The following is a 20,598-nucleotide window of genomic DNA, read 5'->3' on the forward strand; positions in this document are numbered from 1 at the left end:
ACAAGTATTTTTACTTTATTATTACTATACATTGACTACAGTTTCCTAACTTTCTCGCATATATTATCCATCCATCCATTATTACCCATATAACTTCATGTCCAATGGTATAAAATGCCACATTAAGGTCTCCTATCATGATTTTCACTTCTTTTCTATTCATAATATCATCCACAGTTTCTCTAAAAATAATTCTTGACAGTCCTGCCCTTTGTACTATATGTGCTATATTCCATAATATGTTCCACTTTTGTTTCAAATCTTTTTTGTTTTATTTTCATAAAGATCTTATAAACCTTATTATTCAGTACTATCGGTCTCCATATTGTCTTCTGTCTTCCTTCTTCCATATGAATTTAAGTATTCCACTACATAAAACTTCCATTTAATCATTCATTCAAAATTTTTTAAAAATATTTTTTTTCCAGTTCCTTAAATTTTCATATATTTCATACCCTATTCCATCTGGTCCTGCAGCCGAATCTATAACTACTGGTCCTAATGCTTTATCTAGCTCATTTAAAGAAATCTGCTTTTCCAATTATTTATTCTCTTTGTCTGTTAATCTTTTATTTTCCATGTTTTTTCACTACCTTCCTTTTTTTAAACATTTCTTTGAAAAATTGTACTACACTGTTCATAATCTTTTCCCGAGTTCTTTCTAATTCGCTTTTTACATTTTTTATTTCTCTCATTACACTACCATCTTCCTTTACTAATCTGCTTAAGCAACTCTATAATTCTTACCTTTTTCTTTGTAAAAATATCTTTGCTTATAACAGTTCTTGTATTTTTCCCAATTTCTTTCATATAATTCTTTTTCTTTGTCAAAGTACTATCATTATGTTCTAACTCTTCCAATGCATCATTATATGTTGTTTTATATTTTTCTTTCTGTACTTTTCTCACATCATATTGCCATTGTGCTGCAGTAGCATTGTCGCCTCACAGTAAGACGCTGTCCAGTTTGATTCTCAGCTAGACCGTCTTCTGCATGCAGACATGCGTGAATGGGCGTACCTTCATTGAAGGTTGTGCGTCAGGGCTGGTAACTTGGCACGTAAAAGTCAACTACCAATCATTAGCGGTCCGGAGTTCTGCTGTGGCGATCCCTAACCGGGAAAATCTGAAAGACACAACAACACAACATATTGCCATTGTAAAAAAAAAATTATATTTTTCCTTATATCATTGACCATTCAGACAACTTTTTTCTAAAATGTTCTCATAGTAATATGATAATTTCATAACTGTATTACTAATCTCATTCCTTCTTCATTCCATGACTTATCATTTATCCTTTTTATTCCTTTGCTTTCTATACTATAAAATAATCTATTCCAGTTGTATACACATCCCTTCTGTAAGCCCATAGATTTTTGTCCCATAGTTTTAACTTATCACATCTTATAACTTCTGACATTTTTCTTATATAATTTCCTTTCTTTTTTGCACTTGCCTCCTAAATCACAATTAAAGTCTCATTTTATAATATTCATATTTATTACTACATAGTCTAAAACCTGCTGAAGTAAGCTTTCCCTTTCTTTACAGTTAGAATAAGCATATACCTTTATAATTCTATATACTAATATAGTTCTATATACTTCTTCCCATTTTTAATCTAAAATGGGTAATCTTCCCATTTTGGTAAAGTTACACCTAATATTTTTATTATATTTCTACAGAAAACGGGTATTCCAGAACATCCCTCATTTCCCAAATTCTAGATAATCTTTTCTATCCATAGTTTCTCTATTTGTTAAAAAACATTCTAATTGCATTTACATCACATGTACTACACTACTCGAAAATCCTTATTCTTCTTACTGCATTCTTAATACTATTCACAGTTACAGAAAGCACTCTAAAATTGTCATTTTCCTTTTCCTTAGATTTGTGGTTTCATAAGTTCATGACTAGTTACTAGGCTAACTTTCTTAATAGGCCATTCTAAGCCTAGCCATTTAATCTCCCAAAGGTGAGAAACAAACACTGTACCTTGGGTCTGTGAGTCAGGCACCTTAATTATTGTACCAACCCCCAGTCATTAGCTGTATATATTATTTTTTTCATCCATTTCCCTTCTTTTTTTCTACTTATCCCTTTAAATGTTTTTTTTCTGTCTTTTACCCTTTTACTAATAACATTGTTTTACTACCTCCCAATTTACGTCTTCATCACCTATTTTAGAACCTTCTTCTATGTCTTCTTTATTATTTTTTTCCTCTTCTGATTTTTCTTCTGTTTCTACTATTTCTAAAGTACCTTCTCCATATTCATTTTTTCTTTTTCTTTTTCCTTACTCTTATTTTCATTTTTGCAATCCATTCATAAATAGCCAGTTTTGTTGCATTTATAACATTTCATTTCACATTTTTTTACATTGTGTCCCATTTTCACACAAATATAACATTTTCTTTTGAAACAGTTACTTATTAAATGTCCTTCTTTTTCCACAGACATATGTTTGGGTTGTGTGACCTCCCCTCTCTGGGCCAGTAATCAAGGAGCCTGAATCCTCACCACTGACACTGGAGAGGGACATTCACTTGGAACAAAAATAGATACACACAGTATTTTCAGATGCAGCTCTCTGCATTTGCACAGTTTCCCTTAAGAGCACAGAGGGAACACAGTCTGGGGTCTGGATTTCTCTCTCTGTCTTCAGGGTCCCAGTGAGACTTCCCACTGCTGTAGCTGTAGAGTTGAGTCCTAAGCAGAGTGTCCAAGCCAAGTCCTGCTGCACCCTCTCTGTGAAACCAGTGCTTTGTGCCCCTTCTCCAAGCAGCATGCACTCTGAGATTTGATTTTCACACACACACCTGGGAAAGGCTGGCACAGATTTACTAGCTATGATCCTTTCTGCCCATACTATAAGGTAGTTACATTGCCACCAGACACTCCCAAGCCAGCTACTCTAAGGCTATTACAAGGGTACACAACTGTACTGAGTGAAATTAATATTAATACCAATGGTAGTCTTTGGCTAATGCAGTAAGGCTTTCAGGAGTGGCCACAGAGTCACAAAAAGATGTAAGTACTCTCAAAGGTTAAAATATTCCTAGTTCTCCTGACATGCTGGTAATACCTCACATCGTCACAGATTGTCCCAGTATTTTAGGATACCCCTATTCCCCTCCATGAGCATACCCCTATTCCCCTCCATGTTCATCATGCTTGGTTTATTTATAACTTTTGAAAACAAACACAAGGCGTAGCTCCGGTGCGATAAAGGCTGTCTTCCCTTAGTCAAAACCTTCGTTCCACATAAAAATTATTCCAGGAATAAGTCCAGTATTGTATATATACTTTTAATGTAAAACTAACAAACAATAAAAACACGGATTAAGCGCTTTCATCTCCCTCCGGAGACTTCATCAGAATCATGAATTAGCCATTTTACACACATTTTATATCATCACCTTACATGTCATTGGCTGGCCATTCAAACTGTCAATTAATCAATCAGTCTTTGTGACCTTGTGAGAATTTCATTCCAAACAAAGACCCTACTATACTTATATGCTGAAATACATAATACCAATATTCTAAAATATATAAATAACTTCCAAACATAGATACATATGTTATTTTGACACATATATATTGTGGATCACACCGCCTTTTATTCAAACATTATAATAAAATCCTCCAGGCAACAAGCATTTGCATATACATAATGTAATGAAGTACATACAACTATAAAATATATAAAAATATAAATATTAATATTATACTACAAAAATGTATACTGTAAAAACTAATTGTTGTATATAAAAAACATAAAAAAGACCTAAAAGCTATACAATATAACACTTATCAATAGTAAACAACCTATAATGTGCTGCTGAATTAAAAAAAACAGTAATTTATAACTTTTCTCTTTCTGTTTTTAACACAATGTGGTAGTCCCGTCCACTAGTCCATAAAACCCTTATGTTATAAACTTTTGCAATGTACAGTACTTCTTTACATAAAGTTTTCAAATATCCTTTCAAAGTCTTTCTTTTTACCTCTGTTTGAACAGCCCAGAAAGTGGATTAAGTACATTTGTTTTCTCTTGAATCTCCTTGGAACTCTGTGCATGTCTGTTATTCAAAACAGGAAGCCAGGTTTAAATGATTACATACCAATTAAGCCTATTTTGAAAAATAGGCGTGTCTTTCACTGAATGTGCTTGCTATTTCTGAATGTGATTGGCTTTTATATGTATATAAGTGAACCATCTCATTCATTTTATTTATCTGAAGAAGGGTCATCCCGAAAGCGCTTATCTTGTGATTTTAAGAATAAAGAAGATTTTTTAAGCTGTCAGCAGTGTCCAACTTTGCTTCGTTTTTCTTCATTTGTGCTACCTGCTTAAGTTGGACTTTGGCGTCTTACTGGGTATTTGTTTTCTACTATTTTCCTTGGATTTGTGTATCCAGTATTTTGCATGCTATGGCAGCGGAACCTGTTATGCTAGAAACTACTTCTGTGAATGGACATCAAAACCAAGCCAATAAGAATGCTTTATGGCATCCTAAGAAAGCCCTGAACTGTGGAAATCCATTACTTAATTTGGGCTTTTCTACATGTAAAATAGGCATGAGTGGCTCCAAACCAGTAGCTGTGGATAGGAACTTTGAGGAACTAACCCGTGACTTAACTTTTAAAGTGAACAAATTGCAGAGACTTCAATGGCAGGAATATCATTTAGAGGCTTGTATCCAATATGGCATTGTTCCGAGGGGTATGCGGATACTTTGTATGCCAGCACAAGGTGACCGCTACCCGGAACTTTTGGCCAAATGGCAAACTATCAACATTGAGACTAGTTTTAAGTACATGTCCTTGCTGAATGAGTTCTTTTCTCCGGAGTTGGATAATTTAAAAAGAAGTGACTGAATTGCAACATAAGCTTGAAGCTGAGTTTAGCGATGGGCCATATAGTGAACGCATGGAAGCACTATATGTTACCTTTACTGAGAATGACGATAAATTGAAAAAACAGAAAACGGGTAAATTACAAAGAGATTTCCTGGACTTCACTAATGGGAACATCTTCGTATGGCCCAGGGCCAATGAAAATAGATCGATGGTGAATACTGCTAGGCGATTGGCAGATTCAACCAGGAGGGGAGGGAGGAGTGATGCGATGACGATGATGACGAACACAGCGTCTGAATGTAACACGTTTCCCACGCCGTTTCAGAAGGAGAAGGAGAGTGGTATCGGAACGCGTTTTGTGACAGCCAATATAACAACACATGAATCAAGGGAGGAAGAACCAACGGCTGACTTGGCTGATGAACAAATGGACACGGAATCTATTCGAGTGCAGGAGGGTCCTGCCAGTGTCACGATTGATGTGACAAACTTAGGTACCAGTTCAAATCATGATGTAGGTACCTGCTCTTCACAACAAATTGTCGTAGTGAACTCTAATTCAGATGGCAATTCCTTGGGGGCACGCCCCAAGATACAAGGAGCGAGCCACAATAGTAATAATTTTTTGGGACTGTTACCAGCACCGGTCAAAAAGAAAGGTCCCTGGAAGCGGTCAGTAAGCGAGGACAGGGGGACCGACAAGAGAAGAAAAATTTGGGACTGACTGCTGATAATGATATGGGTATTGTTACTAACTTATCATCTTATGTTTTAAACTCTAGAGAATTAGAGGTGTTGAATAAGGGATTAACCTTTATTCCGAGCAAAAATGGTTGTTATGATGAAATGTTGATAGATATTATGTTATACTGCAGGAATGTGTCACTGAAGTTAATGTATGGTAACAGTAATGAGAAGGATTATTCTCTTAGAAAACCAAGTGGTTTTGTCCCGCAATTAACATCAAGTTTGAATTTGTTCGTTAGTGCATGTGAGAAAGATATGATAGATTACTACAAGGAAGCAGACTTTAAGAAATATCACAACTTATCTGCTGAACAAAGGATAGCACTGAATAGTCTCATTGCCAACAGGGACATTGTGATAAAAAATGCGGATAAGGGGGGTGCCATTGTCCTTATGGACACGACATGGTATAATAACAAATTGAATGAGCTATTACAAGATAGTAACACGTATCTACTCATAAATCCCCTAACTGTAAAAAGTATTGTAGATAGGGTGAATATTCAGTTAAATGCTCTATTGTTTGAAATGAAAATTTCTGAGGAAACTTATCAGTTCCTCAAAATAGAGAAACCAGTTATTCCGATCTTTAAAGCACTACCGAAGATACATAAATCTATCCAAAACCCACCCCTTAGACCGATAGTATCTGGGAGGGAATGGGTTACGGAGAATGTGTCGATATGGGTGGAACACACTTTAAAACCCTATCTAGATCAAATGGATAATGTGTTGAAAGACACAGCACATTTTTTAAGGCAACTAGGTCAATTGAATAAATCCTATAGTAAGAATTTACTGATGGTCACTATGGATATTCAAAGTCTATTCACTGTGATTGACAACACGTTTGGTATTGATAGTGTACAATTGCTCCTGGGTGACCTAGGAGTTAGTGATGATAAGTTATCACTCATTACATCACTATTAAGCATTGTTTTGGAGAATAATGTTTTTCTGGGAGGTAATGGCATATATAGACAAGCGCAGGGGGTCGCCATGGGGACCCCCTGCGCAAATACATATGCAAATTTGGTTCTCTCTCAATGGGAAAGAACACATGTCATCAACAATGAGGAATGGAGACGTCAACTACAGTTATATCTACGTTTTGTAGATGACATTTTTCTTTTGTGGGATGGAACAGAGGAAGAACTAGATGAGTTTATTAACCACTTACACTCCACTACGAAGTTTTTTAGGTTTTCCATCAACATATCACGCAGTTCTATAGATTTCTTAGATGTATGTGTACAACAGGATACAAAAGGCTTTAGATCCAAGCTACATAAGAAAGATTGCTGGAAAAACTCACTCTTGGCATTTGACAGCATGCACCCTAGATATACATATCGCAACATAGTACAGGGGCAGGTGAGCAGGGTCTCTAGGTTATGTCTTCTAGAATCAGATTTTGAAGAGGAGACGACTAGACTTAAGGAGAACTTTAATGATAGGGGCTATAAGCAGAATTTGGTAAATGAAACTGTGGAAAGAGGTAGATCCAAGCGATTCACGGACTATAAGCCCTGGATTTTAAGAGCTTTTGAAAGGGGTGAGGTCAAAAAGAGCAATGAAGCTTTATGCAAAGTCCCGCAGGTCATGTTAAACTATAGCAGTAATACTAGTGATATCTGCAATATAGTGAGGAAGAACTGGAACATCTTGACCAGTGATAGTACACTGGGGGGCATAGTGGGACCTCAGCCCACTTTAGGTACAGAAGGAATAAAAACTTAAAGGATCTACTATGCAAGGAACCTTCCGTGCCAAATGTGTCCTATGCTTTACCATACTCAACAGGAACGAGTAATTGTGGATTATGTAAAGCTTGTCCCTACGTAAATAAAGATACTGTTTTTATACATCCCATTACCCAAAAAGTGTTTCACTTTAAAGGAAGAGCAACCTGCCATACAACCAACATAGTATATTTAGCAGAATGCTGTCAATGCCAAGGTTTTTATGTGGGTAAGACGAATAGCATGTTCAAAGTAAGGATTCTTCAGCATCTTTCCAGTATTAGGAATAAAGATGAAAGAAATGCGTTATGTAGACATGTGATTTTGTATCCCACACATACATTTAAATTTAGGGTTATTGTAAATGTTAAACCCAGCACTAGGGGGGGTGATATTGTGCTTCAAACAGAAACTGTAGAAACAAAATGGATTGCTAGCTTAATGGCAAACAGGAAGCCAGGTTTAAATGATTACATACCAATTAAGCCTATTTTGAAAAATAGGCGTGTCTTTCACTGAATGTGCTTGCTATTTCTGAATGTGATTGGCTTTTATATGTATATAAGTGAACCATCTCATTCATTTTATTTATCTGAAGAAGGGTCATCCTGAAAGCGCTTATCTTGTGATTTTAAGAATAAAGAAGATTTTTTAAGCTGTCAGCAGTGTCCAACTTTGCTTCGTTTTTCTTCATTTGTGCTACCTGCTTAAGTTGGACTTTGGCGTCTTACTGGGTATTTGTTTTCTACTATTTACCAAGAACAAATCAGAAAGTCAGAAAGTTAACTATTATTTTACTTTTATAATGATAGTTGACTTTCTGAATTTAATACTATTTCTTTTTCTTTATTTCTTTAATTGAGGAGGCATTATGTCAACATAGCATTCTCTAGATACCATTGGATATGCATTTTAAATGACTAGATAATGATTTTCTTAAGAGTAGAATCATCTGGTGTTTAAAAGTAGTGGTTTCTCTCTCTTTGTGTCTAAGTAGCTTTACATTTTTGTAAGTTAATCTCCTTGCTTTTTGTTGTATGTATATAAGCATATGGTGCTTGTAGTTTTGAAATGTTTTAATTTGCTAAATAATTATTTAAAATAACTTCAGTTATACTTAAGTGCTTATCATGTAAGCAACGATTTGCATATCACAGAACCATGAAAATGGCAATATAGTTTATATCGAAAAATATTGCATATTTTAACAGTATGTAAAGCAGAATAATTATGCCTACTGTTTCTGAAGGTACACAGATAAGACAGTTAGTGCAACACTGAACTATGTATTAAATTTAGCAGTAAAGCAAAGCTTTAAGGAAAAAAAAGCATACTTAACTAGCCCATAAACTGCACCTCCCAATATCCTCACCAGTTAACTATATCTCCCATTCTAACACCATGTTCCTCCATCTCATCATAATTTCACTACTAATCTTGCTGTTTCATCTTACTACTTTCCACTTCATTGCATCATTACAAACTCTTGTCATTCTTACCCATCTGAAACATGCCACTCACTGTAGTTCTATAACCCCGTTACTATGTAAGTGCAAAAATTAGACCAAAACTACAGTTCACTAAGTTAAAGACGTAGACTTACTTTTTCTCTTCCCTTCTGAATAATTGTATTATAAAAGAATATGTAATTACGCACAAAATGCTACACTCACTACTTTTTTATATGCAGCCAAACCCTGGCCCACTCAATCATTATATCCTTCTGTCATTAAATAATGCAGTGTCATCTGAACCACTATTCTCTCAAGTCTCAAGCTCTTTAATTTAAATATCTGTAGAGTCTACAGTAATGTACCAGAACTGCAAGTGTGGGTCTCCTCACATAAACCAGTTATTTCATCCATAGCTCTCAACCTTCCATCTCTAAAATGAGTAACACTAGCCCTCATAATGTGGAACAAATGGGCAACATGTGGAACACACACTAATGGCTTACTAACAACTTCAACAAGGAATGTTATAGGATGGTTAAAATATGCTGGTTTTACTTATAAAGAAGATCTTTTAATGAATTAATATGATTAATTTCTATTTACAATGGATTTCACTTAAAAAAATCCTAACACTGAATGTGTGACAGAGCCTTTCAATGTGGAACTTTGAGGAACATGAACGTTTTAAGACCCCAAATGAGGTATGTTTTCCTTAATGAGGTGCACTTGAGAGGTATGATTTCATCCCTTACCAAAATCTGGTAAAAGCCCTCCATTAAATATGAACAAATTCACCCATGAGGCTATAGTATTATCAGATCTGATTGATTAAACAAAAGTGGTGGTGGATTATCTACATTCACAGAGTGCCCAGATTTGCCAAAGCTGAAGTGTTGTTTACCTTATTAAAGCTTAGCACAAATAATTGACTGTGTGTAATTGCAATCTGCATCCCTCCAAATATCAAGTCCTTCATAATTGAAGATTTATTATCATTGACCACAAATAATAGCACCCAATAAACTATCACTGTCTGTAATTTTAACAATAATTAGGCTATTCAAAATAAAGGCTCTAACAATATCAGTCTAAATAACTTTATTCAGTTGATCAATTTCTCACCAGATTCAATAAAAGCACTAACATGAATACAGTCCTTGATTGGATATTAAACAATGCCTCTGAAAAAATCTCAGCTACAGGCTTTCAAACACCCTAAGTGATCATAATCCCACATATGCTATCCAGCAATACACCAAAAACTATTAAAAAAGCCCATCAAGGCACCTTAGGTCTTACCCACACAAGCTTCAGTTTAACCTCCTTTACCTCTTCATTTAGGGAAATCAACTAGTCTTCCCTCTAGACGAAATAGTTGAAAATTTTAAGTTTTACTTTTTCATCAGTTCCCAGTAGTCAGGCTCCACTAATAAAAAAAGACATCAGAGCTAATTCAACCCCTTGGCTTCCTAGAAATACCAAACAGGTAATGGAAAAAAGAGAGAGAGAGAGAAAGCACGGAAGCAACAGTACAAAGTCAAAGGTGAAATTTCTTTAAGCACTTGAGCTTTAGGCCTACCCCTTAGCTCTCCCTGGCCTCTCTCCCTCAGATTCTGACAAATATGGCTGGACAATTTCCTATGGTTTCTCCTGCCAGCCTGGTTGATATGGGCATCCTAAGTCAGTTTAACAACTGTCATGTAAACGGGCATCCATCTACTACTACTACCACCTAGGAACTCAATTTCTGAGAGATGCAGTTACATTAAGAACCGAGAGTCTATGCTCTCTCCCTCACAAGCCAGTATATCTGACATGAGAAGGTTGTCACCACAATCACTACACCTCAACCACCACCCACAACTACACAACACACACCCACATATGTGGAGGTTCTCAACAAAAACAAACCCAAACAAAGGAGACCTCAGATGCAAAAACACATGTGGACTCCACAACCCTCCACAGCACATGCCACACATAGTCCACACACCTGTGTCTCACAACCACTAAGGCCTAACCATAAACCCGACATATTAGTCATAGGAGACTCCATTGTGAGACACACAGATGTGCCTCTCACCAGGCTGGATAAGGAGAAACTCATGGTTAGTTGTTTGTCAGGTGCCAGAATCTGCCATATCACACACACATGCACTCAAGTCTCTCAACAACAGGTACTGTTATGACTCTGTCATAGCCCATGTTGGTGTGAATGACTAGAGACATAACTCCCTGGACTGTATGAAGAGAGACATGATTGAGCTCGCTGAATGTGTGTCCAAGGCAAGTATGTCCCTAGCCTTAAGCAGCATTCGACCGTCACCCAGAATGATGTCTCAATACAAACAGAAAATGATTGACTAACAATTGGCTTAGTTTCTGGTGTAATTCCAGGGGGATCCATTACCTGCCAGCCTGGGAAGATATGACCGACAGACCACAAGCTTTGCTAGAGATGGCCTGCATCGTCTCACTTGGGCTTCAGGCTTATGCCAAAGGCCCTTGTCTCCCCCATAGTACCTTTTTTAGGAAAAGTCATGAGGTCGATACTACCAACATAAAAATTTCAACAAAATGCAAGTTAAAGGTAATGCTGCTAAACGCTAGGAGTCTAAACATGAAACTGCACTCACTACAAGCATTATTAACACTGGAAGATGCTGACATTTCTGCAGTCACAGAAAACTGGTTCAAAGCTCTGGAGAGCACCCCAGCCTTACCTGGTTATTCATCCTATCATAAATGCAGACCCTGAACTGTGAACAGCATAGCCAAAGGAGGTGGAGTTTCAATGTATATTAAAGACACACACACCTTCAGGCTGGTCAAACAGTATGACACACAGGAGACACTCCAGGTGCAGTTAACCATTGACAAGACCCCTTATTCAAATCTTAGTTAGCTACAGGCCTGAAATTTGACTCAAGATGCCCACTCCACCTATCTGGACCTCTTCGAATCTATCATGATTCAACCCTTTACCCTGATCCTGGGCGACTTTAACTACCTAACCATAGACTGGAAAAACTACTCATGCCAGAACACAAATGCTTAGAGTTGCCTCGATTTTATCAATGCAAATTCCTTGGAACAGCTAGTCAATACCCCCACAAGAGGTGATAATATCTTGGACTTGGTATTAACCAACATGAGTAATCACTGCAGCACCCTACAGTATCATCCTCCCTGGTAAGATCTGCCCATAAAGCGGTCACTTTCGAAGTCACCATCTCCCCTGACCCCCCCCCCTTTAGGTAGGGTCAAAGAAAAAACAGATTACAACCTCCTGAGGGATGGTATAACCAGCTTCACAGCCCCCTCCCCCCTCTGTAAGAACTGGCACCAATGTCCAAATCTAAACTAAAGTACTATGCAAGTGTTTATATAGATGCATGGAATCAGGAATATCTAACAGGACATAATCATCCTCTGCAAGGAAGAGTAAACCTGGTGGACATCTGCAATAAATAAACTATAAAACAAAAGGAAAAAAATTGATCTCCAGGACCAAGAAGGAGAAGGTGCCCAATTGGAAGCAATCTCTCCTTAGCCTGAACAAGCAAATAAGAGCACTAGTGAAATCCTGTAAAGCCAAATTTGAGTCGAAATTGGCCACATCTACTAGAGACAATCAGAAGGCCTTCTTCACATATGTCCACAATTTCAAAGGAAGCACCCAGATCTATTCAGAACTGATGGTCAAGGACACCACATGCACAAATGCTGTAGACATAGCCAACCTTCTGGCTGACAGATTTAGCAAAAACGTCAGCCCCTGTCCCCCCATCAGTAAATCAGGTCATCCCCAGTACCTGCCCCCCCCCCCCACCCTTTATCTCTAGGGAACAGGCCATCACTGCCCTCTCAAAGGCAAAAAAAATATAGCCTCCATGGAACCCGATAACTTCCTAGGCTGCATCCTACATGAACTCGAGCATGAACTTTGCAGCACCATTAGGCACCCTATTCAACCAAAGCCTGAGTATCGGCTTTGTCCCAGCCGAGTGGACGACAGCCACTGTCATCCCTTTACACAAAGGTGGAGTGTCCACCAATTTATTTATTATTATTTATTTTTTTTACATTTGTTGACCGGTATAGTTCGTCTGGGTGTGAGCCCATTTTCAGTGGAGGCCCGGGGAGAAAAGCTCCAATAAAACAAGAACAACATTGACAAGTACCAGTGTCGGTTTTACATAGAATTTAACAGAAGCATCTAGAGACAAGAAAAAGAAAGAACAAAATACAAAGGAGAAAGTTAATAAAATATAGTAAAGTCATATATATATATATATATATATATATATATTTTTTTTTTTTTTTTTTTTGAGGGCAGGGGTCCATCTTTAGTAGATCATTTGAGTACACTTTAATACGTGTACATATGTATACCCTTGCAAAAAAATAAAAATAAAAAAATTATCAAATTATACTCATTGTAGGTAGCTGATAGGTGGTGTTAACAAGTGGGAGTGGGATATACATGGATTATAAACCCATCAGTCTAACTAGCCTGATCTGCAAGGCCATGGAACAGATTATCATGGACTTCATTAACAGGGACATTGGCAACCTCCAAACACTCGACCCCACACAGTTTGGCTTTGTCAAGGGGAGGTCATGTCTGTTAAATCTGGTCGATTGGCAACCTCCAAACACTCGACCCCACACAGTTTGGGTTTGTCAAGGGGAGGTCATGTCTGTTAAATCTGGTCGACTTCTTTGAGACAGTCATCAAAGCCATGGATGAGGGGAAGATGGTGCACACCACCTACCTTGACCCGGCCAAAGCTTTTAACACTATTCCCCCCTCATGCATAATAGATAAACTCTCTCAACTAGGCATCAATCCATATGTTACCAGATGGGTAGCAAACTGGCTCACTGATAGAACCCACCTAATAAAAATAGGGAAAACCACCTCAAGTAGTAGTTCCATAATGGGAGGCATACTCAAGGATTGGTCCTGGGGCCTCTGTTATTCAGGATATACTTCTCTGAGGTGCAGGCCAAAACCAGTGGGCTATGGCTAACCAAGTTTGCAGATGCAGGTCATCAATTCCCCAAGTGATGTGGATGTCCTCCAAGAGGGTCTCACCCAAACAAATGACTGGTGCCAGAAACATGGCCTCAAGCCGAATGCCAAAAAAATGCATGATCATCCCCTTTGGGGAGAGTGACGTCCCCACATAGTATCACATTAACAACATCCTAAGCATACAATCAATCATGAGGGATTTGTGTACCCAGGTTGATAGCAAACTGACTTTTGACCTCCATATTGCTTCCGTTGTACAGAAAGCATTCTACATGGCCCGCCTCATAAATAAGGATATCTCATCCAGGGACAAGGATGTCATGACATCCCTGTATTCATCCCTTATAAGGCCAATTATTGAGTACAGTGCCCCTTTTGGCATGTACCTCACAAAGCACATGCAGCAACTGGAGAGACCACAGAGGTTCTTCACCAGGAGAATCCAGGGCCTGAAACATCTACCTTACACAGATAGAATAAAAGCCATGACCCTGTACTCAGTTTCATACAGACCCCTCATAGTTGACCTCTGTCTGGCATCCAAAGCATTTTCAGACTCCGCCTTGATGGGACTGCTACATATCCACAAGTCAAGCTCCACTCAAGTAACCCATACACGCAACCTCAACCTGGTCTGTGATATCAATAGGACTTGTTGGCAGGACAGATTTGTGTCCCAGAGACTCGCCTATCTGTGAAATAGTCTCCCTCTCCACATCAGGCAGAGTACCACATTATCCATTTTTAAGTGCAACCTGGATAACTGTATCAGAAACAGAAAATACACCCCTGGGATTCCACCTGTATCCCTGATGGACAGGGGCTTTGGGTGCTGACTTGGCTAGTCTTACAAGGGCCTCAGGGCCAATAACCTTGTAACTTCCTATGATCCTATGATACATTAATCCAAGAAACTCATTCAAATTGACAAAAAATTTTCTTCACCCAACTCCAAAATCCTCTAACCTAGAAGGTAACTGGGCAGTCATAAACAAAGTCCTGAAATCCGGAAAACCTACATAGCCAAATTCCTTAGTAAATGAAACAAACCAAAACACTTCTCAATTTCTCCTTCATCGAAGTAATATCTACAGTACTAAAGAATCTAACAGACAATCTATTAGATACCAATCAGTTCATCCAGAACAGTACTTTAACATTTTAAACAGTCTTCCTTACTAAAATACTGTAAGCATTACTGTCCATCACTCTCTCCACCTCTACCCTAAGATGGTTTAAAAACTGTTAGGTAGGATACCGTGTATCAGATGCCAAACATGCTACTCATCCTATCTACCTACAAAACCATTGTTGTCCCCAAGTTCTCAATCCTAGGTTTTCTTCTCTTTAATATTTTTATAAACAACCTTCATACTGTAGTAGGGCAAAGCCCACGGTTAAAATGCAGATGACTCCACTTTAAACTGCTAAGCTCCAAGACAATCCTAATCCTCCACTGAATCATTTTGAATTAATTTAATCTTCTCCTGAGCCAAAATAAAACAAAAAATTCTACTGTTCATCCCTAAATAATATTCTAATCACAAAAAATACCTTTACTCTCCTATCCACACAAAACACTTAGTTGTCACACATGCTAAATTACTTGGGAGCACTGTAGATGATAATCTTAAAAACTAACCTATACATCCAGGATGCTGTCAAAAAGACCCACATAAAACTAAGCATCCTCTACAAAGGATCTCTGTACCTTACCTTATAGTCTAAAAAGACTACTGCCCAGTCATTGCTATTGCCATCAGTCTCCTATGCCTCTTCACTACTGCTAAATGCCATTTAATACCTTTTAACAAAACTGAGACAATGTTATAATAAAATAGTAAAATCTGCAACTTGCCTTCCAAATAAAATGTACTTACCATTGGCTAGCACTCAGTCAACTAAACTGGTTTGAATTTTCCAGCTATCAAACATTCAATCAATGTAAACTGGCCCAAGGTGTATCTCATCACTCATACAGATGTCCAGCACTAAATACAGTAATGCTGTGGTACTCCCCATCTAGAACTCTTGAATCTAAGGACATTCATATTGCCCAAGTCCATAGATGAAATAGTAAACACTATGAAGCAATGTATTCCTAATATGTATCCAAGTAATGTAACACTCTCAAAAAAGCCTAAGACAAATCATTAATCCAAATACTTCAAAGCAAATTTTATTGTTAGGCCCCACCTCTTGGATTCCAAACTGTTTATGCTACTGTTCTCCTGGCTAAATATTGCTACAACTCAATTTGTCCTCTATGTAGTGTCCATTTGGTCTTCTTGTATAATCTAATCATCTGGGCTTTCTTCACAAGACCTAATAGTCTAGACACATCTAGTACCTACCTATGAACCTATATTCACCCTGGGGAACACATCAGTAGCCCTGCTAGACAGGAGTCCAGCAAAGTAAATATTTGTGGGAAGCAATAGCCAGGGAATCATTATGCCTAGGCTTGTATAGGCCCTAGGTCTGACAGCCTAGTACCTACCTATGAAATAATCAATCTGCTATCTAGTAGTAATGCTGTACACATATTGTGTTGCACCTGTCTGTTAACCTAACGGAAGTCAAGTCTAACTCTGTGGAATGTAATGCTTTCTGAGATCTGTAGAGCTTTTCTCCCCGGGTATCTGCTGAAATGGGGCCTGTCATGGGACAGTCAGACTTCCCTGGTAAACAAATGCTAATAAATACAGACACACACACACACACCAAACTGTCATATTGTCTGTAGGCCCACTGTGTACTGCTTTGGCACAAAAGTCTTGTATTTTCATAAAATATTTTAGTACTTTGTGACTGTTGACAGTACACCAAAATTATACAAACAGGAAAAACATATAATGGCACTTGAAATTAAATGCATATTGTATGCTTGAAAGTGCCTGTGTGGGATGAATCCAGCTACCAGAAGTGAACTCTTTTCTGTTAATTTTTTTTGTTTGTTTTGTTTTACAGATGCAAGTTGTCGGTGCTAATATTTGTTTCCTTAGCTAGAATACAAAACATGTTAAATTGTGATTTAACTAGGATCAAGTTGTCATTTTGCTAGAACGTTTTCTTTAATTTTAAAGCTAAAGAAAAGTAAGGACATGCAAACTCTGTGCAGGGTATGAATATGTGTTTAATGGTCGATCTACCTTCTGTCCATCTAGGTTACCTTAACGCTTCAGAAAAAGATGAAGGTGCTCACTCCAAGTTGTGGTGTGGTCTGAGGGATGGCAAAGTTGTTGTCTTTGATGCAGCAACCTGGTCTTTTGTTCAGCATTCAATTCAAGTTAGCAGCTCAAAGTTGGTAAGTAGCAAAGAAAAAAAAACAAAGGCTAACTAGAGCTATGTGAACACCATGTAGCACCTAGGAAAATACCTCTCAAGTGTACCTCATTAAGAGGAACGTTCCTCATTTAAGGTCCTGAAATATTCATGTTCCTTGAAGTTCCACATTGAAAGTATCTGTCGTACATTTAGTGCTGGGTATTTTTTTAACTGATATCCATGATAAAGAGAGCAGAATCATATTACTTCATCAAGATAAGTTTTTATATGTAAAAATAGCACATTTTAACCATCTGATGAGCTTACTAGGTGAAGCTGTTAGTAAGTGTTCCAGATTTTGTCCATTTGTCACACATTAAAAGAGGTAGTGTTCCTCATTTTGAAGATGTAGGGTTGAGAGCTCTGCCTAGGAATAAACTCTGAAAAGCAAAATCCTGTATATGGGTATATTTCAGCTTCTATTTGTATTATAAATTTCACTTTGCTGCTTATTAATGAGGTAATAATCATGATGATGTTTGGCCATTTGTACTCGTAAATGTATCCATTTTGACTTACTTCTGAAGCAATATTTCACTACACCAATGTATTTATTCCAGTGATAGTAGCTTGCAGTGTCAGAAAAGAGAATGAATTTTAACTGTGGCTTTTACCATGCATAACTTCTACCAGATATGACCCTGAATGTATACATATGTGATTCATGTACTGAGTCATGTGTCACTGTTTAGAAATGTACACATAGGATGTCTTGTTTTGATGCCCAGAAGGTAGAATTGTGTACAGTTTGATGTAATACAACTGTAAGGCTTACCTATTGTGCTTATTTATCTACCCATCTTAAAAGCTTCAGTTTGTCTGTGTTCCAACAGTTACTGTCTTTAACCAGTCATGAATTGCCTTTCGACTCTTCTACTTCACTTGTATCTGACATTCCCTCTGTGAAAGAAAACTTTTTGTTTCACATGAACCATCTCTCTTCAGGATGTGTCCTGTTGTAGCCCTCTTAGACTCTGCTATTCCACTGAGGTACTCTGATGCTTGTATCATGCCTTGTCCTTTCATTTATATAAATATAAGATTGCCTTTGTCATATTTGTAAATTTAATAAAGATGTTTGGGAAAAAACTAAGCACTGCATAGCTCAATAAAACATACATCAAACAGTAATGCAGTTAATATGCATCAATAAGAACAAATAAACCAAAGGAGAAACTGCTCTTAAAAACATAAAACTGTTCAGCGTAGCCACCAAAGCTGTAGACTGTGACGGTACAGAGCATGGAATGTAAATGAACATGCACCCAGGGAATCAAACCACATCATTACTATTGCCAAGATGCTAAAGGTGGTAGAGAGGTAAGTGTGAAAACAGTAGTCTGGTACCAGCATCTTTTTGAGATAGGAGGCTCATGTCATGTAGTTCTAAACAGACGAGAATCAGCCCCTTCTAAACAGCATGAGGCCAAGCAGTGTTACACATACAGTATACCATTCCAGTATGTTTTCTTGACTCAACTGAGCTCAGCTTGGCTTTCATGAACTCCAGTAAAGACAGTCTCAGATCCTACCTGCTCAAGCTCATAGAAAATATGAGCAAATGCAGCATTTGTCAAAATTTCTTTGTGAAAATAAATCCCCTTTATCCACCACTGTGGTTATTATTCTCACTCAGAAGGTTTCTGCACATCAGTGAAAGAGTGATGACTGACAGGCAGAGTGAACCTGTCTTGTTCTTTGCCAGGAAGGCTCCTACATTAGACAGTACGTCAATTAGATATATGCAAACAATAGCATCTCACGTATATGCATTTAAAACTGGAGTGACATGAGCAAATATAAGAGACTGCATAATCTGAGCAGCAGACTAAAAAAATACACTACACATGTAAGTCATAGACATACATAGTAAATTATTTTACCTGTGTATTTGTACATTTTTAGGCTTGCATCTTTTCCTTTCCCTCATCTGAATGACCTATACCTTCTGCATGCAGAGAGGGGTTCCTCAACACTGTATGCAGTACCTGACAGTGAGTATTATCAGCTCTCAGCAGAAGAACAATGCTTCAGGTGGCTATCTAGCAGTAATGTTACTGTTTTGCTTTACAGTGGCAGGTTTCATCTTTTGCTTGAGAAACTAGTGTTTTTAATGATCTGACTTTGTTTTCCTCCTACGTTTTCTTATTTTTATGTTAACCTTATTTAGAGGAATTTCCTTCATTCGTTCCTGCCTGGATTCAAAGATAGAAGTAGTAAAATGCAGTGGTAGTTTGTAACCTTTGAGGTTCTGAAGCTGGAGATGTTCTACCTATGAACCTATAACATACCTATGAACCTATAACATTCTTCAAGAAAAATCTTGATGATTGGATGGGTAATAGGAAATTCACCCCGGGGATCACTTTTGTGGTTCTGCTTGACAGGGGCACAGGAAAATAATTTTCTTGGGTGGCGAAAGCCAGGGTACCTTTTTGGCTAGGCTTGTATAGGCCCTAGGGCCAATAGCCTAGTACCTACCTATGAACCTAAATGTTTAGCCCTACATTATAATTTAGTGTTCATAGATTGTCAAATAAGTAATGCTGACTACCCATCTTCTGTATTTCTTTTCTTCTTCTTACTGTGCAGTTAGCAGCAGCCCACATGGGGTACAAGTAAAGCATATCCCATATTAATTTGTTAGATACTGAAATATTCTCAGAACCATAGTACCTCATTGTTGTACCTTTCTTCTTTGTCATGATCCTTATACAAATGTGCAGAATTCAGTTTTATGTATTGAATTATTTTCTTACTGTAGTACTCAAAACTTTGATGATACTATATGTTGTTGTCATTGCAGTTATTTTTTGTTAGAGGTGTAAAAAGGACCTTTGCTGGTGGAATATAAATAGGTATGTATGGAAGACCATATGTGTACATTCATCAACACACAAATCATCAAACTCACTTCATCAAAGGGGTTGGAATATGGGCTAAATTCTTAGCTAGGCTTGTAAGGGCCTCAAGGCCAGTAGCCTAGTAACTTCCTATGATTCTGTGAACAATTTTACAGCATCTTTAGTTTACTATGGATCTATGTATTTGCCTTGGTTTTGAACTAAACATGAAGAAATCCATTAAGGAACCCATCCTATAGCCTTCACAGAATCTAGTCTTTCCTAGGATGCCATCTAAACACTTTTGATATGATGGTACTCCTTCCTCAGTACAAAATCCAGTTTTTGATTTCTTTCTTCCAGTCTCTGCTACCCTTAGAAATAACCTCAGCATGACAAACATTGAGATCCCTGGAAGTGCATAGCTTCTATAATACAGATTATAGTATTTGCCAGACTCCACGTTAGGAAGATTTAGTGGTATGTCAGTTCAATTTAGGGACATGTGTGCCAACCTCTGAACTCCCCATTACTTCTCTTGCCCTTTGCAAAGAAGGAATTCCTTTGGTAGA

At 37.7% G+C, this 20,598-nt stretch overlaps 1 protein-coding gene across 1 annotated transcript in view; it reads left to right on the forward strand.

The window, feature by feature from the left end:
* Positions 1-20,598, forward strand: part of LOC122798379 (DENN domain-containing protein 3-like) — a 1,373,701-nt gene that overhangs the window by 976,935 nt on the left and 376,168 nt on the right. Inside the window, exon 20 of the mRNA XM_044067263.1 lies at positions 17,024-17,163. Coding sequence (XP_043923198.1) covers positions 17,024-17,163 — 140 coding nt within the window. The remainder of the gene's footprint in view (positions 1-17,023; positions 17,164-20,598) is intronic.

The sequence above is a fragment of the Protopterus annectens genome, chromosome 3.part1 (assembly GCF_019279795.1).
Source record: "Protopterus annectens isolate FY-2018-M chromosome 3.part1, PAN1.0, whole genome shotgun sequence".
NCBI classification, from domain to species: domain Eukaryota; kingdom Metazoa; phylum Chordata; order Ceratodontiformes; family Protopteridae; genus Protopterus; species Protopterus annectens.